The sequence below is a fragment of the Sylvia atricapilla genome, chromosome 4, assembly GCF_009819655.1.
Source record: "Sylvia atricapilla isolate bSylAtr1 chromosome 4, bSylAtr1.pri, whole genome shotgun sequence".
Classification (NCBI taxonomy): domain Eukaryota; kingdom Metazoa; phylum Chordata; class Aves; order Passeriformes; family Sylviidae; genus Sylvia; species Sylvia atricapilla.
The window spans coordinates 66,221,947-66,246,255 of NC_089143.1; the positions used below are offsets into that span (position 1 = coordinate 66,221,947).

Genomic DNA, 24,309 nt, shown 5'->3' on the forward strand with positions numbered 1-24,309 from the left:
GACGGGCCCTGTGTCACCCGAGCGGGCAGCGCCGCCGCCTCACAGCCCTGCGCAGGCAGACGTGTCGCTCAGCCAGCAGCCGCCGGCCGGGCGCTGCACGACGTGGCCGCACCGCGGTGGCCGAACACCGCCGGCCTCCGACCCCCTGCCCGGTGGCGGGCGCCTCCTGCGATCCCCCTCCCCGTGCCCGGCCCCGCGGCCCTAACGCGGCGCCCCCACAGCCCGCCGCCGTCCCCGGCCATTCCCGCCCTCCGCCGTGAGGCGCCGGCGCCAGCGGCCCCCCGCGCGCCGCTCCCGCCAACGCCAGCTGGGCGCGCGGGGGGACGGGAAGGGGGAGCCGGGGGCGGGGGGCCGTCGCGCACGCACGCGCGCTGGGGGCCGCGGCGCTTCTCGCGCGAGCGGCGCGCGCGCGCCGTTGGGCCGGCGCGGGGCGTGCCCGCGTCCCGATTCGCCGGCGGGGCGCGAGCCGGGCGGGGGCGGGGCCGGCTCGGGCCGGCGGCCAATGGGAAGCGGGAGGGGCGGCGGGCGGGGGCGTGGCCGCGGCCGGGCGTGTCCCGGGCGGGCGCGCGCTGTCCGGGCAGCGATGGCGGACGATGGGCAGGGGCGGCTCAGGACTGAGGGCGGCCGGGCGGGCGGCGCGGCCGCGGCGAGCGGCGAGATGCTGCTGGGCGTGGGGCTGCTGGCCCTGGCGCTGCTGGCGGCCTACCGGCTGTACCTGCGGTGGGGAACGCGGAACGGGCCGGGGGGCGCGGCCCGGCAGGGCGAGGCCGCCGCGCTGCCGCGCATGAAGCGCCGGGATTTCTCGCTGGAGCAGCTGCGCGAGTTCGACGGCGCTCGCAACCCTCGCATCCTCCTGGCTGTCAACGGCAAAGTCTTCGACGTGACCAAAGGCAGCAGTTCTACGGGCCCGGTGGAGACGGCGGGGGGATGGGGGCGGTCCCGGCCTGGGACCCGGCGGCGGTGTCACACTGGTGATGCTCGGCGGGTCTGGGTTCTCCTCAGGCAGCCGTCATTTTCCCAGATGCCTCGATTAGATGTGCCGTGGTTAATTCTATTTTTCCCCCCCTTCTGTCTCTTCTAGTAGGTTTCTCAAGTGCAGCTGAGCAGTGCTTTCTTCGTTGTTGTGCTTACGGCTCAGGAGAGGAAACAACCAGCTGGTATTTATTTAGGTGTAAATGCCATAGTGAGTGTGACTTTCAGTCAGGATAGAGGTAGGCAAGGAGAGCTCAGGGACTAATGTGTTATTGCTGGTGGGAAGAGTGCAGAAATCAAGCCAGTCTCATAAACAGACAGACAGACAGCACTCCTGTTAGGAGAGGAAATGTGTATTTCAGAGGTTCAGGAAATCAACCTTCAAAGAAACGTTGTGGTTTTGTATTCACCTTGCACACTGTGAAACTGCAGCCTATTTTCTCATGATAAACAACATTTTTAGTAATGAGGTGGGTAAACTTACTGGCGAGCAGTGTGTTCACGAGTGATGCCAAAGGAAATGAGGTTATGACTGCTGATAATTTTCTTCTTTAAACAATGGTGGTTTGGAAAACTTGCTCTAATCAAACTATGCAGGGGTTTTCATAGTAGGCATGGCAGTCTTCCTTGTGAGAAGGGTGGAGGGGAGAGAGGATACTTCCCACTCCCCCAGGAAATAGCTCAAGTTAAGTAATCATTTATTATTATTTAATAACTGAGGTTACAAAAAGAAAATACAAAGCTGGCATGTCACGAGCCTTTGGCTCTTGGCAGGGAAGGCACAAGCAGTTCTATGGCTGAACTGGGCTAGAATATTGTAACTACTTTATTCTCAAAGTTTGTGATACCAGCTGCAGAAAGTGCAACTGCTGTAATTGAATTGAAATGCTTTTTTGGCTGGGTACTGTAAAAGTTCACAGTGGAATCCGAAGTACCTCGCCATGCTTTATGTTGTTTATTAACCAGTAAATCTGAGAAAATGCAGCCTGGTGACCTGCAGCTTTCATGACACTTTATCAGGCTAGTTCTTTTGTCTCTCTTGTTCAGGGGTTTTTAAACTGAGACCTGTGTGCTGCCATAAAATGCAGGTAACAAGCATGCTGCACAAAACTTAAAACACCAGTAAGCTGGCAGAGTGCTCTGTAAATAATGTTGAACCATGATGTAAACATTCACTTTCTCCCTTTTGTGTATCAAGCTTCAGTGAAATGTTAGGCTCTCCCCTCCAGATACCATCAGTAGTTCCCACTGTCAACCTTTGGAGGCCTGTTATTGTGAGAAGGCTAAAACTTAATGTTCTAGGACATCAGTCTGCTTTTTGAGAACTGGTAGCAGCTGGTTTCCTTAAAAGCAGTGCTTCTAGCTTTTCGTTGAGAGGGACAAAGTCTTCTTTTTTTTATTTTGTTTTTTTTTGTCCCTGTAGTGAAAGATTGGGTTTTTCTAACAAAAGTGCCATCAGTTTTCCTCTGTCAGAGCTGTAACTTGGGATGTTGCATGTAAAGCTCAACCAGTGCATCATCAGCTCTGTGTTCTCTGCCAAACATGATGATTTTTGAATTGTGCTGACATGGTTTCCCTTTTTGGATACATATCAGGGAATTTTTTCTTGCAACTTTTTGGGGGCTGACAAGAAAAATGCTAGTAAGTAGTTTGCAGGCCTTAAAAATCTGAGACGACTTCAGGTGGAAAAGTCTCCTGCAGCTGGTTGAGATCTCTTCAGAAAGGCTTCAGGCAGAGCAGCCAGATGTCCACAGCAGTTCTCAGTGGAAATTTTATGTCTCATAGCTGGAGTGTGGCAAGGGAAGTGCAAATCATACCAACAAAGCATGGCCGAATTTTAACAGAAGGAAGAGCTGAGGACATTGGCTTTGCTGGTATTTCAGGCTCTGACTGGGGGCCTTTAGTAGCTTGTTGAGGTACTGATGTGAAGAGAGAGTGCTCCAGCTTTGAAGGCAGTGGGGAGCAGCAGCTGAGGCTCACTGTGAGTCTTCAGCAAGTCTGGAGGGCTGGGTTAATGTTGGATAACGTGGCTGCCTCAGGGGCTTCTCACATCTTCATAGTAAGGTCTGGTTTTCTCCTTCAGTGTCGTTTGGATGCCAAGGTGTTCCTTTTTTTTTTTTTCTGCTTAGAGCAGAAAGTGTAAAATGCACAAAATCGTCATCTATTCCAGATTTTTGTCCAACAGTTGAGATTCCAATAAGTTTCCACCAAACTTCTGATTTTATTCAACGTTCTCCTGGTTTTAAGTTTCTATCCACAAATCCTGTTAACTTTGGTCCGTTTAATCGAAGAGCCCTTTCCATACATACAGTTAAGGTACTTTAAGTAATGCTAGAGTCTTGAAGCCATCCTTGCAGACAGCCATGACTGAAAACTTCATTTCTCAAACATTTAATCTGCCCAATTTTTTTTTGTTTTGTTTTTCTCGTGTTGTCTTCTTTAAGCCTTCCGCAGTTTCTCTCATTGGTATCCTGTTAGTCGTTGGTATCTCTTAATGTATTTTAGTGAAAAGTAAAAGGCTACACTGCACATGTAACAGTCTGTGCCCCAAAAACCACTTGCTGACATTGAACTCTGAATTTAAAACTTGCTAAATTCTTTCCCAAAATGCTGCTCTGTCCTGCCAATACACCGCTTGTTTCAAGACTTCACTTAGGTGTATTAAATTCCACTTCTGCTTGTGTCCAGGATGAGTAAGTGACCTAGAATGCTTTGCCTGATTATTAAATCTAATTAATTGCCTTTCTCTTTATCATCCACAAACTCCAAAAGAAATAAAGTAAACAATTAGGGGTTCACTATTAAAGATACCACATAACCAGACTGTCAGACAACCTCTACTGGGGCAATTTCCCATCTGTAATCACATCTCATGACTTAGGGTCTAGTCATTAATACCTTCTGTGTGTGCTGTGTTGGTTTTATATCTTACAATGAGAGATAGGTTTTATTTTCATTGATTGTAACATATTTGTCAGTAGAAGAGCATTGTAAGAGTTAGTGTACTTTATGGCAGCAAATCTTAATATTTAGCAGTTAAATTTGCATGCCAGGGTAATGCTGTAAACAGGTTTTGATTAATATAGTAAATACTTTATGCATTTATGAAAATACCCCTCTTTGAGCATGACAAAGCAAGATTATGTGCAACCCTGAGTGTGCAACTGTTCACGTCACTTTCTTGGTCCTTAATGTTTCATGATCTTAAAAAAATCAATTTCCTGACTTTCCCTTCACTGCAATATGTTGTCACTGTCAACTCATTTTGCATTCCACTTGTCTGTCACGATGTCATGAAGATTCCTGATTGTCCAGGTTTGCCAAGAGAATAGATTAGATAGTAGTAGTTCCTTCCACAAAAAATATTCCATCATAATTCGTTTTCCGTGAAGGGAAAACTGCCGTCATTTCATTGGAATAAACAGCCGTCATTTTTTCCGATAATTTATATAAGAATACTCTGCTGCTGTTAGACTTTCTTTGGAACTGAGTGCCATAAATTTCACTGTTGACCACATGGCAATGGTGCTTTTCCATACATCCTTTCCAGGGGTATGGTTAGAGTGAAGTTTTGCAGGAGGGACTCTGCATGTGTTGTATTTGGAGAATACTGTTAAGGCTGGCCTTATCCGAAGAACACAACAGGCTGAGGGGTTGCAGATAAGTACAGAGGATAAGACTGGAGAAATGTTTTCTGTAGAGTGTGAAAGGTCTCAGTGGTTCTGATGTTTGTCAGCTCTTTGGTTGTCCGTGTAGTGGAGGTGTCTCTTGCCCTGGGATTCAGCTTTTCGGAGAAATAGGATTTTCTGGAAATCCAGAAGCAGTGAAACTAAAAGGTGTAAAAAACACTTCTCACGAATATTGGTGAGAGATTATTTCCTTACTTCTGGTTAAAGGGAGCAGTAGTGCCTTGCTACCAGGGTAGAGGTTGTTCTGAGCCTCCAGGCCATGCTCTGGAGAGCAGTAAAGTGCTTTTGTGCTGGAAGATCAGCACTCTGTCTCCTTCTCTGCTTCCCCTCTGTGTGTCTGTCAGCTCTCTTTCTTTGTTTTCTAAATTTCTTTTTCCCTGTTTCACAACCTCAGTATATTCCTTAAAACTTGAACAACTCTGTGTTTCATAAGAGGTCTGTGTAAATTCCTAGTTCCCCTTTAAACCAATCATGTTCCAGACACAGAATTGATTAGGCTGGAAAAAAACTCTGAGATCATTGAGTCACCTGACATTTTCAAGCAGGTGTGCTCAAAGCAAGAGAAATGCAATGTGATAGTGACATCGTTGTTAGTGACATGTAGGTGTTAAGTCCAATACACATCAGCATTGCCCTCATTGAACCAAAAAGCCTGGCCAGCATTGCTTATTAGGAAATAGACTGGTGGTCAGAGTATTTCTCACTCAACCAAGATGTGGAATCTAGGTCCTTCTCAAGAATGCAGCCATCTTCCAGAAGGCTCCTTACTGCTGGCTACAGGCTCTCTAACCAGTGCTAGTTATCTGCCCCTTTAGTTTGAAATTGGGTCATTGATTCCTGCACCCTTTTTTTTTTTTTTTTTTTTTTTAACCTCAGAGTTAAAAAGCAAGTAAGCAAAGAGAGAATGAGACTCTGGCCTTGTGCCTAAGGAATCAGGTTTAGACCCCTGTTTCTGTGCAGTTCCCATCATAGCATGTAGGCTTCACATCTGGAGAGTTCCCGTTTAGCATGTGGGATTGGTCTCCTAAGAACATGTACTTTACGTGCAAGTTGTAACTTTAAATTGACCCACATCTTCCCTTTCATGTAAATCTGGAACAGTAACGTTAAAGTTATGTCACCTCAAATTCCTGGTGATAAATGTTATTAGAAACCTTCTGCTTTCAAGCTGCATCTCCAAATGGCTTAATCTAACTTTCAGCTTTTTCATTCTCTCATGAAAGATCCAACACTGAACAAACAGGTGCCAGGATTCAGATAGAAAATGTGAAACAGCCAGTGAAGGTTTCACTTCAATTTGGAGTGGAAAAAGTAGGCAAAGCGATAGAATAACGCAGTTGTTAATAATTTTGTAGCCTGTCCCCCTTTGCCCTAACTCACATGAAAGGGGAGATTAGTCCTTATTCTTTCTTGTCTGCAGATTAACAAGTGTTGTCCATGAGTATCTAAACTTCAGACATAACTGGGGTTTATTTCCAGTAGCTGTATGAAGCCCAGAGATGCATATTTGATGATTGCTTTGAAGTGCTTTTTGAGTATTTGAAGAAACCAAAGCTGCTGGTTTAAAACTGAACCTTGTTGTTAAGCTGTGTGGCTTCTTTAGAGGAATCACATGGACCTTGTGATAACGAATACAATTCTTAGCTCACCTATCACTTCATTAGCTATAAAGTCCACCAGTGGCTATCTGTGGTGTATTCCCGTGCTGCCCCGTTGGAGCGATCCAAAGTTCAGTGTGCAACATTCACCTTTGTTACTGGTGCTGGAGTAATAGTCTGGGATGTTCCACAAAGCTGCCACCAAACTGAAATGGTCAGGGAGCCTCTTTGGCAATCAGGGATATGCTCTGGAGTTGGAGACCAGCATAGGCTTGCTGCGGGAGCTATTGGCCAAACTGGCTGAAAATTGAAACATGTGCTGTTCCAAGATGCAGTTTACCCTCTTTGGAGGAAGTGACTAGAAGCACTGCTTCCAAATAAAAACTTCATTTGGAAATTTTAATAAGTTGCTTTAGGTTGAATAGATTTTTTCCTTGTCTGCAAAGAGAAATTGAATCTTCGTTAGAGAACCAAAACAGTGCTAGGAGATGCAGAAATCTTGAATGCATTTTTATGTCTGAAGAGACTTTGACTTTACCAAAGGTACCCAGTTTATTGTGAATAGAGACAAATGTCAGGCTGAACAGGGTGTCAAATTCATCAAGGCTGCTAAATTCTTAACTGGCTTCTAAGAGCAGGTGAAGCTCTGCAGGTGGTGAGTAGCAACGTTTTGCATGTGTTGTAGCTCAGAGAAGGGTGTACTTTATACGAGGTGAGTTGTAAGGTAGGTGAGGACTTTACACAGGGGAAATGCAGTGTATGAACGTGGAGGTGTACATGTGGAGATAGGCAGGCAAATATGTGGGCTTGATAACTGGTCTCAGGGCTAAAATAAACAAAGGCTCTGAAACAGAGTTCTTTAAATGTGAAAGCCACGATGGGAAGCAAAGCATTCTTCAAGAACACCTTTCCTTATGGAAGACTCGTACCTCCATATAACCAAGGAACCTGTAGCTGACGTGGTTTAATTGATTTTGACACTTCCCTGACTCTTGTTGTTGTACTATGCCAAATGGGAATGGGAGGAGAATTTTTTAAAGACATATTTGACTGTGAAATGGCTAATTTGGGGATACAGGGAAAAAAAACCCACCACCTAAAGAACACCACTGAAACTTTGTGATACGGTCTTGGAAACCTGCTTTGGTTTACATACCTGTGCTGCAAGCTGCTCTTCCTGCCCTCTCCTCAGCGTGCCTGTCATGTCATGCTGCAATCAATTATTTACAGCAGGAGCCAGGCTAAATAGGTGGGCAGACAAAAGGAAAGGAAAGAAGGACTGTGGGTAGGGCTTGCAGAGTAAATTGCATCAGGCCATGAAAGAACTCCGTGGGAGTGTGTCTAGGATTGCACTGATGTCTCTGCTTCAATCATGTTCCTGAAAGATATTTTCTCCCTGGGATTTTGTGTGCTGGCGCTTTCCTGGACACTTCTCCAAGTGCAGTGAAATCTGATAAGCAAAATAGCTTTTTCATTCTGTTGCATCAGTTTTTTATATAAAAGTGAGTCATAGGCTAGGGCTTAGAGCAGAACCCCAGACCTGTATGTTTTATATTAATATAAAATACTGTAGTTAAACTCTGCATAGAAGCACCTGAATGGAAGCTTTACATCTTGAAGTGGGCTGCTCACACTGAGATCTCGGAACTTCTGCTTTAGGAACTAAGGTGAAGCCAAGCTTGCACCATTTACTAATAATCACAATTCAATATTTACCTTTTCGTATAGGATTAAAGAATAGTACACATTTCTAAGTTACATTTGCAGAGCTGGAATTTAAAATGCTGTCCACTGAGTCCAAAGGTTGTTTTTTACAAGTTAGCATTCCACTGAGTGCTTGGACCTGGCTTGATGATTCCTCTGTGGCTTCTGAATACTTCTGTAGTAAACATTCTTGAATGGTAGTTCAAATTCAGTTTTAGGAAAGAAAAAAGATACTGGTGTAACAGTGTCTGAGATTATTACAAGATACTTGCACAAATTTTTCATCCATTAATCTTAATGGAAACTGATGTATTCTAAAAGTGTTCATGGTTTCAATTAAGTGTTATTGAGACTTAACAATGTTCAGTGCTTGATACAGATCAATGTAATATTATTCTCTTTTTAATTTAAGTAATTGGAATCAAGCTGGTAGACCAAGAGGTGCCATCTCAACAGGTGCTGTGAAACTTCACAAACCACTAACTGCAGGGTAGAAGGGAAGGGGAGCAGGGTGCTAGCCTCTGATTAGCCAGAGTTTGGAAAACACCCTGTGCAAATAATAGGATTTATGGACATATTTGTTTCAAACAATTCAGAGAAAGGAAAAACTTGGGACAGAATACTGTTGGTGGGGTCACTATGTGGCAATGTCTAATTGCTTTTAAGGATTTACTAATTGTGGTGTTTGTAAGAGCTGTTTATAGCTCCCATGTTCTTCATTCAGAACATCAAAAACGAGATCACTTGAAGCAGGACTTTGTGTTTGAAGAAACTTGTGTTGCCGATGGTGGTCATTGCTGCCTCTTAGCCTGTCCTGTGGAAGTGACTGAGCATGCAGAGTGCATTGGTACAGGATTGGTTTCAGTCTCTAAATCCTGCTTTTCAAAAGTATACCTAATTCAGGATGCAGATAGGAAAGATAGCCCTCCTGACTTTGTTTCCCTGAGGTGCCATACCTGTACTCTCTGATCCCTGAGGTAGTTCTCATGAATGCGATTCTTGGAGCTAAATACCTGACAGGAGGAGCACAGAGATGCTGTTCATCATTATGGTCAGACTGGTACAGTGCAAACTTCCATCTGATAGTTCATTCTCTAATATCCACTTTTGTGAAGTTGTGCTTTGGGATCAGTTGGTTTATTTCCAGAGAGACGAGGGCACTGCCGTTGGCACACAGGACGACCTTCTGTTCTCAGGTTTGACTGTAAGCAGCTTACAGTGCCAAGCGCTGTGGGCTGGGAGACGACAGCAGTTGTGGTGAGGACGTAGTTTGATGTAATCCATACGGTGCTGGGGTTCCCCACTTGAGGAGTTGTCCCTGCTGCACTCAGCCGTGAGTCAGCCCTGGAGCCAATGCCCACAGCAGCAGATAGCTGTGGTGGCCTGGCAGGAACCGGCCTGAAGGAATCATTCCCCATGGCTCACCCTGCTGCACAGGAGGCCTGAGCTGCTCCAGCAGGCAATAGAGGGGCTGAAGGACAGTGTGTTGCCGCTTGCTTGTGTTCGTTCTTGCCCGTGGGTGCTGCCTTTTCTGCAGGCTGAGGACCACTGTTAGAGTAAGCCAGAGGAGGGTTCTGGCCTGTCCACCCCCAAGCAGAGACTGCTCTGTAGCAAGCCTTGGGTATCTCCATGGTGTGAGGCTGCTGCAGTTAGTGCAGAAAATTTTAAAGTGTGGCTTTTCTTTTGTATTGGTTTAGGTTTTTTAATTGATCTGGATTTAAGGTATTTGGTTAGAGGTCAAGAAAATCTTAAGAAATTATATGCTTAAGATTCTTTCAGTTCATTAAAATTTGGGAAAGCCAGTTATCCTGCAAATTGTTGGTTTACAAATCATCCATTTCTCTTGGTAATAGTATGTATTTCAGTCATTGCTCAAAATTTTATTGGAGTCTTTCTGTGGCTTTGCATTGGTCAAAAAGCACAGAGGAAGCAGTTGATTTATATTCTAGTGTGACAATTTATGCCATTTTCAAGAGCATTACAGACTAAGGGTATAGGGGATATGCTGCCCAAAATAAGTGAGATGATTTCCTCAGAAGTAAGAAATGTCACAAAAGATGTAGAAAGTTCATGTGATTCTGTAAGTGAACTGAAATCATTAATTAGCCCTCTTAAGTTCCGTTTATTTATAATGATGGATTTCTAATTAAGATGTCTATGCAGTTTGCTTCTGTTCATACCTAACTTGTAAATATTCAATGTGTTGCTTAATAGAAGTGTATTTCTTTTGAATTCCAGCTTCTGGTCCCTTTGGAATTTGCATCAACGGGCTTCCATCAACTGGCAGGGATTTTTCCAGATATCCCTTCAAAGCTATTTTCCTGGTTCTGCTTCTCTCAGCAGACTTTATCTCCTAGTGATATTAAAGATTGAATTGCAGTGCTGTTGAATGTCAAACAGCCATGGCATTGGAACTGCTGCTGTTCCCATCACTGCAGGAATTTAATGTATGGCTTTGGCAGACTATGTAAAGAACTGAGGTTTGGTCACCATAAACAAAGACATGAAGGTATCAATTTTGTCTTTTTGTTTTCAGAGGGGCCGTATGGAATATTTGCTGGCAGAGATGCCTCCAGGGGACTAGCAACTTTCTGTCTAGATAAAGATGCACTCAGAGATGAATATGATGACCTATCGGACTTAAATGCTGTACAGATGGAAAGTGTAAGAGAGTGGGAAATGCAATTTAAAGGTAAATTCTCAAATTATCAGCTTAAGGAAATGTTTTTAATAAAAATGACTGATTTGGGCTTGGGGAAGCTTTTAAAGAGGTGTTGACAGTAATATTATCACAGAATATGCTGAGTTGGAAGGGACCTCAAAGGATCATCGATTTCAACTCCTAGCCCTGCACAGGACCATCCCCAAAAACCCCACCCTGTGCCTGAGAGCCTTGTCCAGATGCTGCTTGAACTCTCAGGCTGGTGCCCTGGCATGCTGGGGAGCCTGTGCCAGTGTCCAACCACCCTGTGGGTGAAGAACCTTTCTCTAACACCCAACCTCACCCTCCTGTGACCCAGCCTGAGTGTTGTGTCACTGGTCACCACAGTGAAGTGTCTGCCCCTCATAAGGGGGCTGTAGACTGCAGCGAGGTCCCCCTAAAGTCAAGACCAGACCAGGGGTTTTTGGGCCTTTCTTCCACAGAGTCTTTCGCTATATGTCACTATAGCTTTTTTAACCTTTTAATTTTTTACAAGAAAACTGTTCTCTTTGCTCTTTGGCACAGAATTTCACTCCAAAATCTCATCAACTCAGCTGGTGGAACTCCCGCTCGAGGTTGTTGGCTTTGGATGCCATGAAATTATCATTAGGACTAAGAGTTGTTTTAACATAAAGGGTTGAACGAGTTTGTCTTGAAATAATTTCTGACAAATGTGGAAGTTTGTCTCTGGAGGGAGGGGGAATAACTTTTCATGCTAATTGAAATCAAAACAGGCTGAAGGATTGAAGAGCAGTGGTTTTTAGCCCTTGGGTGATAAATCTTGCCTGATCAGCTGGAGGAAAATGGAAACAAAGTACTCACAGTTAGAGGAAGTAATGGTAGAAAGATTGCTTTAGGAGGCTGAGCTTGCTGCTAAATTGCCATCAATTTCAGTGATTGAGATTTAGAATTGTAGTGTGTAGGAGAAAAAGTGAATTTACAGTAGTATGGGCTAGCAAGCAAATGCAGCTGTATTTAATTGTAATGGAATCATAAATCTCTTTCAGAAAAGTATGACTACGTAGGTAGACTCCTAAAACCAGGGGAAGAACCATCAGAATACACAGATGAGGAAGATACCAAGGATCACACAAAACAGGAATGAACTTTGTAAACAACCAAAGTCAGGGGCCTTCGGAACTGCAACCTCTTATTCCCCATCACAGAATGTCCTGCATCTTTGGGTACAGTTCATCTGCTGCGAAAAAACATTCAACAGGTTTTGTACAAGGAAAATAATATACTCACAAATGAAGATTTGAATACTAGACATTCTTTGTGCTGCCAAATTTTTTGTTGCAGTTTATTTGTAATGTCTGGTTAGGCTTCGTAAGTGAAGAGGGGCCAGGGATTTAAAGGCAAAAATGCTATTCCTTTTTATCAGTAAGCTGAAGCCTTCAACTAGTGTACCTTACAAGCTCTCTAAAAGACGTGAGTCTTCAAGCTCAGAGGAAGGTTTGAATCTTGTTTCGTGTGTGTCTTCTCCTTCAGCATTAAAAGAAAGATGTACTCATCCACATCAGCATCAGTAAGTTAGACTACTTAAGCCGGTGTTAAAAATGTGAATTTCCAATTTTGTTTTCTATGTGGGCGTTAGTAGCCTGGCAGAATACTTCAGTTCTCTAAGAGAAGTAAGTCCATGTAGATTGGGATGGGGATAAAAGTCATCCTTTTCTCAAAAGGACTGGGTAAAAAAGTTTCTTCTACAACAACTGTTATCTGAAGCCTGCCTCTCCCCTTTTTTCCCATCCTCTAAATCAAATCAGATATTAATTGTGCCTTATTTCGCTTACATAGACTTGAATTGTTTTAAGGGACAGCCCCCAAATTCTGGTTTCATAGTCACTACAAGCAGCAGTGAGACTGAATTGGAATGTTCTGTTGACTGGAAAACCTTGATGTCATTCTGTGTATAGAATGTAAAAGAGGAGTACTCAGTGTTACTGCCATATGTTAATACTACATATACTTAAATTAGCATTGTGATGGCCAAATGCATACTCCCATGCTTCTTTTTAATGAATTACAAACACACAAAAGAAGTCTCCCTTCCTCCTCTTCCAGAAGCTGCCTAACTTTTGGGAGCATAGCCTTCACACCCCCGTAGAGTGAAGGGGCGTTGCGCGCGTGTGTCCGTGTGTGTGTCTGTCTGAATGCAAGACTTGGGAGGGATTGTTTCTGCAGATATTGTAAATACGAGTACCATTTTAATAAAGCATGTACAATACCACACGTGCTGTCAGACTTTGTCTAGAAGCTGCTGAGCAGAGCTGGAGTGTGATGCAATAAAAAGGGGGAGAAGTCTGGGATAGATGAAGCAGCCACTGCTGGTAATACTGCTCTTTGTCCTGGTGGAGTTATTTTCCTTTTCAAGTCCCAGCTGTTGAAGAATCTCGAAGACTTACTCAGGTAAGCTGTATTTAAGAGACTAAACCTATGTCAGTGAATTTATGATGGGAGGGAAAAGGTGATAAATGAAGCATTTTAGTAACTGAGTGCAACATAGAGTATAAGGAATATGTCACATGGCATTAACAGGACAAGAACAGCAGCCTCCTGGCTTATGTTTGTACCTCTGGTTGCAGATTTCACCTGTGTTAAGTCTACAGTAACAATTTATATATATACATTCTGTTGAACTGTAAACTCTGAAATTCCAGGGATGACTACTTTTTTTATTCCTATTTGACTGAAAGAGATTGATTTTGATGTAAATGAAACAAATAAACAAAAAACTCCTGTGAAATCGTGTGTTAACTCACCTGTCCTAGAAGGCAGGATGAATTCTCTTTCTTTCATCTCCAGCCTTGAACTGTGATTGTTTTGGCATGGAAGAAGTAACAGAAATGGAGCTGTTTCTCCACAGAAGTTGTGTTTGCAGGCTCCGGTAGAGGCTGGGCCACTCCTGGGAGGTGTGAATTCAGCAAGCTCTGGCTTCTGCTTGAGTCACATCCTTATAAGCCGAGCAACGGTGTCGTGTCCAGGCTTGGATTGAGTGTCTGCTAATCATCTAACTCTGCTGAAATGCTGGGCATGCTGCTGTAACTAACCACAGAAATATGTGGTTCAGATGGAGCAGTGGGAACCAACAGGATAAATAAAAGCCTCCTTGCATAGGACAGAGGCTGGGAGTAATTAAACACCAGTTCTGTATCTGGATGTTTCACTAGGGATTTTTTTTCTTTTAAGTAAGTGTCACTATAAAAGATTTTACACTACATTTACAGTATGCCTTTCACTTTTAGCTATTGCATGGCTGTTGCACCTCAGCCTGTCTAGTTGTGGAACAAGAAAAGGCAGCTTGCCCAACTATCCCTTAGAACAATTGGATAAGCTGGTTGTCCCCAGGCTTCCACGTGAAAATACACGTATGTGTTACAGCTTCTGCTATCCAGAGTCATAGCTGGAAGTTCTTGACACTTGCTGTGAGTTTCTCTGCTCTTCACTCAGTGCAGCTGTTGGTATTGCTAAGTGTGGCACAGCTGCTCCTCATGCCTCGATAGACTTGATGGACTAATTTCCTACTGTTGAAAGAAAGGTAACTTGCGAAGGAAGAGTAGTTTTGTATCTGCTATGACTTACTAGCCCTAGTGTAGTCTCTTCCTTCCCCTTGCTATCAGGAAGGCAGTGAAGCTCAACCACATTGAAGTTAGATGTAGTTCTGTTGCTAGGTTTAAAATTGCTTCAGGAGGACAATGCTTAAAATTTAACTTTCAAGATTACCTGAGCAACTAGAGGGGTAAAGGGTGAGTTTTGTCTTAAAGCACCTTAATGGTAACTGTGAAGATTACAAAACTTGTCCCATGGCAACAGAACATTGCATAAACTTAATCTCTATGTCTAGTGGATTTAAATTAACCTCATCCATCCTACATGCAAAGTCATTAGTGATCTAAAGCTCATAACCTAAAAAAAGTGCTTTAAAGCACACTGTAGCTTTCATGTTTATGAAAAGTTGACACACAGCATCATTCAGCATAACAGATCGATCCAAGCTTCAGTGCAATTATAAAAATTTGATGGAGGTGTTCAGCTTTGGAACATTTGTGTCAATCACTTGGTCAAAATTCAGTGTTAGGTAAAATGACAGGCACGTTGATACTGTGGTAAATTTTGTTTAAGCAACATGAGCGTCTTGATGGAAGAGTGTCTCATCTTCAGAAACAAAATACATTTCCAGTTTAATATATGACTTGTTTTCCTAGGCTAGACTTGCTGTTAAATTAGTTTCAGTCATCATTTGTTTTGACACTTCTGCCTCATTTTGTACACCACTTCCCAAAAATGCTTCATTTTGGCAGGAGATGTATTTTCAAACCTCCTTGGTTAAAAAAAAAAAAAAAAAAAAAAAAACCCAAACAAAAAACCCCCCCATGTTGTTACTTATTCTGAACATTTTGAATTTCCAGTAAGGACTACAGAATTATCTCACATGCTTGTACTTGTTTGTATCTTTTTATTGAGCTAGATCTAATTTTCCTTGACTAAGGCTTAAATTTTCTATCGTTCAGAGTTGCACACAGCATATAAAATCGGCTTGGAACTCTGCTATGGATGTTCTTTCAGGATCTCAGTTCTGAGCTATTTTCTAACTTTTTCTTCCTCAAAATCAGTTTGATTTTACTGTCTTTGCTCTAAAGGGCAGGGAGGAGTTAAACGTTTCATAGGTTTTGTTTGAGTCTCTTTGCCAGTATTCTGACAATACAGTAAGAGTTTGTGGGGGTTTGTTTCCTCTAGGAAGAGGTACTATTCCTCTGTACAGAATAGTACAGAAGATTTGGCTATTTATTCCCTGCCCTTGCACACTTGCTTACAGATGAAAAGCAAATCCTCCTGGCTTGTAATTTATGGTTAAAGGTGAATGTTTCTTAACAGATGTTTACAGGTTGGGTTTAAGCTTGCTGTGACAGAACCTGTGTGCCAGGCAGGGTTGGCTGAAAGGCAGGTGAAGGGTTGTTTACCTGCAATCCCAAAAGCACAGAGGCTGAAGACAGCAGAGAAGAAAGCTCTTGAGGTGACAGATGGAGCCTGATGTAGCTGTGGGATTTGTCAGGAAGAGATCCTCAGCCACTCTGAAGTGTCCTCTCAGCCTGGAGCCAAGGGAGTGTCGTTAGTCACCTCAGCAGTGCCTGAAGCAAAGGCTGCAGCATGGGGGCTGCCGTGAATACAAACCATCCATTTCTCATGCTTTATCTCCCACAGAAATCCAAATCCCCGTTAAAACACAGACAGGCTACTGCTGCTCAGCGTAGGAAAACATTACCTGGCCTCCAACAGGAAAAAGAGCCAGCTTGAATCTTCTGTTTTAAAAAGCTGTTCGAATCCAGTATTTTGAGCATGACAAAAATCTGGGTTTAGGCAGGGGAATGTTTTAAAGTTCTTGTATGGTTATTTGTCAACAGAAGAAATAAAGACAAACCTGGAAATTCTTCAGCAAGCACATAGGATTTTCAGAGACTTGCAAAGTGGTCAGTCACAGAGCACTGTTAGAAGACAGCCAGTCTTAAGATGTAGTTAAGGTTGGAATAAACCAAAAGGCTTGGGAAGGGATGCTGGATACGCAACTATGCATGTTCAGAGTTCTGGCCCTGCACCAAGGTCCATCAATTACTGAGAGGTGATGAACCACTTGAAGCCAGACAGTGAAAGCATCCGTGATGCAAGGATTGTTTTCTCCACCATCTGCACAGGAAGAGAGGGAAGATTCAAGCCCATGGGAAGTGAAGGGCATTCCTGAGAGGCAGCCAGAGCTGTGGATGGACTTGGGTGGTGGTTTTGTCCAGCTCACTAAAGGGACACTGAGCAACTCAAGAGGCCAGCAGGTGAAGTACTTACTCTCCTAGCCCTGCCCCATTGTTTATGCTTCACCGGTCATGTTTTTGACAATCACATGACAAAAATAAATCAATATTCTTCTTTTGATATTTTTGAAGAAAGCTGGCTTGCATTCCAAGAAGCACTTCCACCTTTCCCTGGTTGGGTTTCCCCAACACCTCAGTGCAGCAGAAATTCCCATGCAAAACTACAGCCTTATGTTCTTTCAAGTGTTTTTCTTCACTTTTGGGGGAAAAAAAACTTGATATACAACACTATTAGGGTTTTTTTGTTGTTTTTATAAAATTTTTCGAGATATCACAAAATTACACACACTAAAAGCTTAATCTGCACATTTTCCAATGAAAAATTGAAATATCTTAAATTTATTACTTGTATATACAATTTCAATCCAAATTTACATTCGCATCATTTTCATGGGTAGCAAAAGGCATGGATCAAACACAGGATTGAGATGTGTCACTTCAGCATATTTATAGGATATTTACTTCAAATCTTGGTATGCATTCATTTAAATTCACTTAAAACAGGCCACTGACAAAAGGCTGCATTTTGTGCTGAAATGGTATAAACTGTGGGGAAAGTCACTTCTACCATCCACTCTTTTCAATGCAAACATCCATGATTTGTCTCAGTGAGATTGACAGGACAGTGATTGAAAAATTAACATTCATTATAATCTCTGACAGCTGGTAGTTTAAAGCTCCATCCATAGCTGTGCAGTCAGTTTAAGGCATCTGTGCTAGATATCATTTTATAACTTTAAAAGTTAACTGTAGTAATTCTACAGTTAACTAACAAAAAGATGGAATTCCTCTCACCTACCCCTGGAAGAGTAGTTATTCACTTGGTTCTTCTTGAGTCTTTAAAAACAAAGTAATGAAGTTAGTAAGACATGACAGGTTACAAACATCCCCCTCTTTCAGCTACAAAAATGGATTTGTATTTGAATAACTTAAATTCAGTGAAATTGTCTTTAGACCTGTTTGAAATCATTTAGGCTTAGCAAGCACAATTTAAGCAGAACTTCATTCAGATATTGCAAAGCAAATTAAAATTTACAAGGAATACTTTGTTTCCCTCCAAACTAATTATTACTTGAAATATGGAGAAAAAAAATTTCAGAATTATGCCTCTCCTGCTAGACTTCATAATCATAAGAGAATTCAAATGAAGACACCTCTCAAGCCCAGAGTATTAATTGTTGGCTATTTTAACAATCTGCACAAACTGTAGATACTGAATGTTAATTTAAGACACTATGAAATCAAAAGCTCAGTTTCCCCCTGTAGTTTTCTGTTGCTTGAGTTATTAAAGAATCAGCACTGAAGGAAATATCTGCAGAACTATCCCAGTTATGTCCACTCAAACTCCATACTTAATAAAATACTAACTGTGGAGACTCTGAAAAAAAAAATAGAAACTATATCTTTAAATAGAATCCAGAAATGCAGTTTCATATACAGCTGCATGTTCTCCAATGTGCTTTTGCAGAAAGACATACTTCTTGATAGTAAGCCTTGGAAGCAAACCAGTCACATAGATCCTTCCTTTCCATTTAATATTCTACATATAATGTCATCTTCTTTGCTTTGGTAAAGTACAAGTAAGGGGGAAATATGGGTGAGGACAGCACAGTAAATAACATGGGTATATATCATACCTTTTTCTAAGAAATCTGGGCTGAAATGTAAGGCATCCCTCGAAGTTGTTTTTTTTGTTTTGTTTTTTTTTTTTTTTTTTTTTGCATATGCAAGGAATGCAGTTCTTTGTAAACAAAAGCTTGAGGAAAGCAATACTGAAGCCAAAGAATCTTCCCTAGGATCCTTCCAATGATCCCATAACCAAGAGCAACTCTCCTTGGGCAAGTGTTTTGGAACTATATCCCGTGAAAAACAGAATCCTTTGTCTTTCCATACATTTTAAATCACGTGGTAGAGATTGCCTCGCCTTGAAGACTTCCAGATCAGGGGAGTGATGCCAAAGTTGATTCTCGAGGGCACAAGCTCATCCAAAGTCTTATTTTTCTGGGACATCACTCTCTATAGATTTTGTGGCTGCATTGCTATGGCCAGTGGAATTGCCACAGGAAACGCTTCCCAGTGCCCGGGGCTGACAGGCAGCAGCAGCTTTGGAAAGGCTTTTGGAAGAGTTGGACTGATGTCTGCGATGACCCGAATCCTCCCCTGCTCTCCTCCTGCCACATTCTTCACCAATAGGAGGCTGAAAATAAACGGGGGCAACCTGTTAGGTGTTTTGCATAAAGCCCAGGTGGTTTTGCTTCTCCACAGACTTGTAGGACTGAGAGGATTAGGCCCTTAGAATTTATCAGGCTGCCTTTCTCATGAAATCAGTGCTCTCAGATTACCTTGCAATGAAAATATCAGTACACCAAATATTATTTAAAACAGGCATTGAAACTTACATCCACCCTGAAGTCCTCCAGTCTCTTAAACTGACTCAGGTATTCTTGCAGTTTGGGGTCAACAGCTGGAGTCTTGTGCTGAGAGTATTTTAGGTAAGCCCAAAATTTTTCCAGTCCATACAGCTGACCTAGTTACAGAAAAAGATAATTTTACCGTTTTGCAAAGGTCAAATTTAATTATAAACTTAATTATTCACCAGTAACTATATTTTTAAGAGAACTGAAGATAAAAAGAATATGAATAAAAGCTGTTCTTGGTTAACAAGTTATTGGGATAATCTTGGCCAAGGCATTGGGATAATCTTCAACTAATGTTGCCATAGTGTGAGCATTGACAGGCCTGTGATAATTACCAGCTTCATAGTCCCTCTTAGTTTCTTGCTGGAAATCATCGAATATTTCTTTCCTGAATTTCTTCTCCAGGCCATAGCTGTAAAACCTGAACAAGCATTCCAAGCCGTACCTGGAACAGAACAGAGAGGTACAAAAATCCACCCTGTCTCTTTGGCTCAGAGAAATAGACGTGGGGGAACTGGGTGGAAGGAAGGGAATTCTATCCAGGAACTCAAGGGCAGTGACAATTTCCTTTGTGGTCATTTTTCTGGTATTTTTGTAAGGCAAGAACAAGTTTGAACAAGTAAAATGAGCCTAAGAATGTCTTCACCTACAGAAGGAAGAATCTGAGGATTTAGCACAGAACTGACTCATGGTGGTCAACAAATTACAGGATTTTGTAGAATTCAGAACTGATTGCAGGTCAGGAAATGCTGCAAAGTCAGCCTTTCATCTGCAGAGCACAATTATATAATGATTTTTGCTGTTAACTTACACACACCACTATTTTAAATATTTATAAGTCAAAGGCAATACTGAAAATGTAGCGTTCACTCCCGATGTATGTAAACTTCAGAGTCATTAAAAGGAATGGTAAGGCCTCAGGAAAAAATACCTGTAGTGTTCTTTTGCATCCTCTAGAGCAAGCTGTTTGAATTCTTCGTACATTTTCTTGTTGAAGTGATCTCTCAGAAAAAAGGACCAGAAACGAAAAAGTGTGTTCATTTCTTGGGACTGGCCAATTCCCAACCGTTTCCTCTCTGGAAGAAAAAAAAAAAGTAAGGGAAGAACAAAACCACTATTTTAAATTTTCACCAGAATATTTTAAAGGACCTTGCCTTTTGGTAAAAAACCACACCAGACCTTCTGGTAACTTTAGTTCAAATTTGAGGGTGGTTTTTTTGTCAGGGAATGTAAAACTAAATGGAAAGCAGAGTTCCTGAAGCAGAGGCACCAAATAAATTTTGCTTGCCTTTCCCAAGAAAAATAAGGGATGAGGAACAATGGGAAGAAAACTGGTATCAGACAACACCTGGAAGCTTCAAAAGGTTTTAGGAAATGCATGGAGCAGCTTACCTGTTAAACACCTCCGCCGGTATTTGTGGTACACTTGCTGAGTAAAGCCATTTTCCTTTAACAGTTCGTGAGACGGGTGCTGGAATTTGGGAAGAGAATTTGGAGTACAGCCATAACCTGCCACTGGAGCTCCTTCTGAAGGTGAGGCATTGGAACTGCTGGAGAAGAAAACCCAACATATTTCTGCCCTGTAAACAGAGCTTTTCTGCAGAATCAGCTGTCACCCACCCAGACCTATGTAAGAGCTGAAGTGTGGTCACCTGGGTTTGGGTGGACATCAAGAAATTCAGATTTTGTGCTAATATGTCAAAAATAAAACAGTTTTGGACAATGATAATTAAACATTACTGTCCTGCTTGATTTTAAATGACCACTGAAGTGAACATCAGTGCCTCAAATAACACTACTGCTGCTACATCATGGAGGAAACAACACTATGAACACCAATCTTGTTTCCAGACAAGCTGGAATTCTGATCTGTATTCCAGATTTTTGTCTCTTTTGATCATTCTTTTCTTGCTTCCATTGTATTAATAAATTGTGTTTTATAGCCTGCTTCTCCATTAGTACCTGCAAATCAATTTTGAATGACAGCAACAACATTTACCTCACAGAGGAAGTTCTTGGCCTGTGGTCTCTGGAATCCATCACCCAACCAACATGGCATTCTAAGGGAGGATTTGTACTGTGGCGCGTTTTTCTTTTCCTTGGAGTCTAAGAAAGTAAATAAAGGATTTGTTTCCCTAATTTGACTTCACTCCCTCCCTCCCTTTTAAAACAGAGATCTAGAAGTTTTCTATTCTGTTATCTAACAGAATAGAAAAGTCACAAGACCAGAGTTTCATAACCTGAAGATTAGTCTTATGTAACTAACCAAAAATCTTAAGCACTGCACTTCTTTTAGTAAGGACTTTCAAGAAGAAGACTCAAAAAACATTTGATAGAAATATAGTAAACATTTTGTGAATATTTAAATATAGTGAATACAGTAAATATTTTGGAGTTAAGCAATAGGAGTACGAGCATTTTGCCTTTTAATTCTTGTTAAACTGTAGGTACAAACATGAGTTTTACAGGCCTTTGCTGGTTTTGTTTTGTTTTTTTTTTTAAATGTTTTTCCATTTACCTTTACATCAAAGGATCGTGCTTCCTTAACAACAGGGTAGAACCTGGGTGTTTTGTTGGGGTCCTGGAGCCTTGGGGTGCGAGGTGTTCGTGGGATGAAGCCAGGGTGGAAACGGGGGGAATCTGGGACTGCTGTTGGCAGCGATCGAGCCATTCCTGCTGTTACAGGTGCTTCAGTACTTAGGAAACTACGGGCCAGCTCCTCTGCTGAATAGGGAGGCAGGAAGGAGAAAGGGAGCTGCTTTTACTGAGCTGCTTTAGAGATGCTATTAGCACGTAACCCAGTAAATGTTAGTAGTAGCAGAAATACCACAGGAGGTAAGATTTGAACGCTGCGACTGCTCAGTAATGGTATGATACAAGTAGTAAATTCTTCTATCTCATTTCCTTCCATCCTTGTAGCCCATAAAAAAATGCTGGTTTCTATAAAATGTTTCACAGCTACAGTTTAAAACTTTACACATTGTAAATTCCAAGTCACACTGTGATAAAGTGTGTTTGTTCACTAAATCTGGGTGAAGGGATATAGATGCTTTGCTCACTAGAAGGGTGAAGGGAAATAGATGTTTTATTCACTAGAAGGGTAATAGGATATAGATGTAATAAAGTACATTTGTTCACTAGAAGGGTGATGGGATATAGATGTAATAAAGTACATTTGTTCACTAGAAGGAGTGAAGGGAGATAAGTAAGGTATGTCCGTTCACTAAATCAAGGATGAAGGGAGATAGATAAAGAATGTCTGCTCACTAAATCAAGAGATAGATAAATTGTATAACTTTACTGACCCCTTCCTGTTGAGATAAACATTTTCAGGGACACGCTAATTGCGATGATTAACTGCATCTGAGGAAAGGCTAATCAAGACCCTAGCAACACAGGATGGACATGCGCAGAGTACATCGAGGACAGTCACGTCGACAAGGAACAGAACTGTATAAGAGGACACCAGAGACCCCGGATCGGCGCGGCGGGTTTGTGGGACGAAGAGCCCACCTGTCGCCCAGCGCTGAAACTGCTTTTGCTTTGCTTGCTGTAATTAATAAAATTTCAATTGGAAACCATAATTGGCTTTTGGTCATAAATTGGTAACAATTTGGTGCCGTGACTCGGATGGGAATGCTGGTGGACTCGTGAGGGGCTTGAGGAGGCGCCCCACCTACAATAATAGGTGGCCTTGGCTCCCGGTCTTCACCCCACTCCCACCGACGATCCGAAATTCAAAGCAAAGGCAGGGAAAAGACCGGTCGACCCTATAAATTCTGTGCACAGGAGTCCGGACGAAGACGCAGGAGCGCGTGAGTACTGCCCGTTGAGCAGGGGAATCCGTTCGGTCGGGGTCGGGAATCCCGGAGTGTGACGTATGATGTGTGCGTGAGAGGGAAACCGGCAGCCGGATTTCCCAAGTGAGAGCGGACCCTCAGTAGTGCGTTTCTCATTGCCCGCGAGGGCGTGAGCCACGAACCAGGGGAAGCGAGTGAATACGTGTGAAAAGAAGGCACTCCGGAAGATGGGACAGGGGAAAAGCAAGCCCCCTCCACCCATAAAGCCCCCTCCAGTACTTAGGAACTCCCCGCTAGGATTCATGCTGGAGAATTGGGAACATTATCCCGGGATAAGGGAGAAAGATAAGTCTAAAATGATACATTATTGTGTAAAGGTTTGGGGAGGGCAGAAAATATCAAAAGATGTGTGTTGGCCGATGTATGGGTCAGCTGATGATTGGGTACAGCAGTTATTGAACTTTTGGGTGAACTCCAAAACCCCTTTCAGTCAGGAGGAAAGTGACTATGCGGCAGTTTGGCTGACGACACCAGGGGTCGCTATTTTCAAACTTTCAGAGGAAAAAAGATCTAAGGAACATAAGGCTCGAAAAGAGGAAGAAATTCCCATGGGACCCCCACCTTATATACCCCCGTCACCACTGGCTCCCCCTCCGCCTCACCCCGAGCAAAGTGAGCAGGAGGAACTGGAGCAGGGACCGCAAACACGTAGCAAAACCCGGCAACATAACCTATTTCCCTTAAGGGAAATGCCGATGGGGGGTCCCCAACCACAGATGGGATTTATATCCGTACCTCTTAACTCAGGTGACGTACGGGATTTTAAAAGAGAGATGGGAAACATCCTGGAAGACCCTTTAGGGGTAGCAGAAAGAGTGGATCAATTCCTAGGACCTAACATATACACATGGGAGGAGTTGCAGTCCATTCTGAACATATTATTTACCGCAGAGGAAAAGAATATGATCAGACGTGCTGGGATGCGCATTTGGGACGCCCAGCATGTCCAGGGGCCCTTAGCCGATACCAAATGGCCCTTACAGAATCCTCTCTGGAATCATCAAGACCAAAACCATAGAGGACACATGCAAGACCTTAGGACTATTATCATCCAGGGTATTAGAGAGGCTGTTCCAAGAGGCCAAAATATTAATAAAGCATTCAATGAAAGACAAAAGAAAGATGAAACCCCCACGGAATGGCTGGAGAGATTACGAAAAAATCTGCAGTTGTATTCGGGCCTAGACCCTGAAACACCGTTAGGACAAGCATTACTAAAAACACATTTTGTAGCAAAATCATGGGAGGATATTCGGAAGAAACTTGAAAAATTGGAAGATTGGCAAGATAGAGGTTTGGATGAGCTATTAAGAGAAGCACAGAGGGTATATGTTAGGAGGGAAGAAGAGGGTCATAAGAGACAAGTTAGAATGATGGTGGCTGCAGTCAGGGAAAGTAGAGAATCGGATAGGCAGGGTAAGGGGGAGAGAACCCGGAGACCACCCCAAAGCAAGGGGGACCGGTAGAGAAGAAAGAAGAAAAGACTTGCTTCTATTGTGGTAAACGG

General features: G+C 42.7%; 2 protein-coding genes and 1 long non-coding RNA gene across 8 annotated transcripts in view; 1 reads left to right on the plus strand and 2 right to left on the minus strand.

Annotated features, from left to right (window-relative positions):
- The first annotated feature begins 531 nt into the window (after positions 1–531).
- Positions 532–12,894, plus strand: PGRMC2 (progesterone receptor membrane component 2). Its single transcript, XM_066318171.1, is given in 4 exon segments — positions 532–893; positions 896–910; positions 10,500–10,655; positions 11,672–12,894. Coding segments are annotated over 4 exon segments (579 nt in total). The 5' UTR covers positions 532–583; the 3' UTR covers positions 11,770–12,894.
- On the minus strand, positions 6,645–15,830 carry LOC136360696 (uncharacterized). The gene is made up of 5 exons (XR_010743497.1): positions 15,626–15,830; positions 13,427–13,709; positions 8,977–9,606; positions 8,019–8,152; positions 6,645–7,500 (listed from the first exon to the last, which is right to left on the minus strand). It is a non-coding gene; the product is annotated as an uncharacterized lncRNA (long non-coding RNA).
- Positions 15,831–16,760: 930 nt separating this feature from the next.
- LARP1B (La ribonucleoprotein 1B) overlaps positions 16,761–24,309 on the minus strand; it is a 34,472-nt gene continuing 26,923 nt past the window's right edge. For 4 of the 6 annotated variants that reach the window (XM_066318165.1, XM_066318162.1, XM_066318166.1 and 1 more), the window contains 7 exons: positions 21,461–21,666; positions 20,942–21,048; positions 20,335–20,492; positions 19,874–20,018; positions 19,278–19,387; positions 18,925–19,052; positions 16,761–18,722 (listed from right to left, as the gene is read on the minus strand). In XM_066318165.1, the coding sequence (XP_066174262.1) occupies positions 18,519–18,722; positions 18,925–19,052; positions 19,278–19,387; positions 19,874–20,018; positions 20,335–20,492; positions 20,942–21,048; positions 21,461–21,666 (1,058 nt within the window). In that variant the 3' untranslated portion in view covers positions 16,761–18,518. The remainder of the gene's footprint in view (positions 18,723–18,924; positions 19,053–19,277; positions 19,388–19,873; positions 20,019–20,334; positions 20,493–20,941; positions 21,049–21,460; positions 21,667–24,309) is intronic. The other 2 variants (XM_066318164.1, XM_066318163.1) reach the window with 2 other exon arrangements.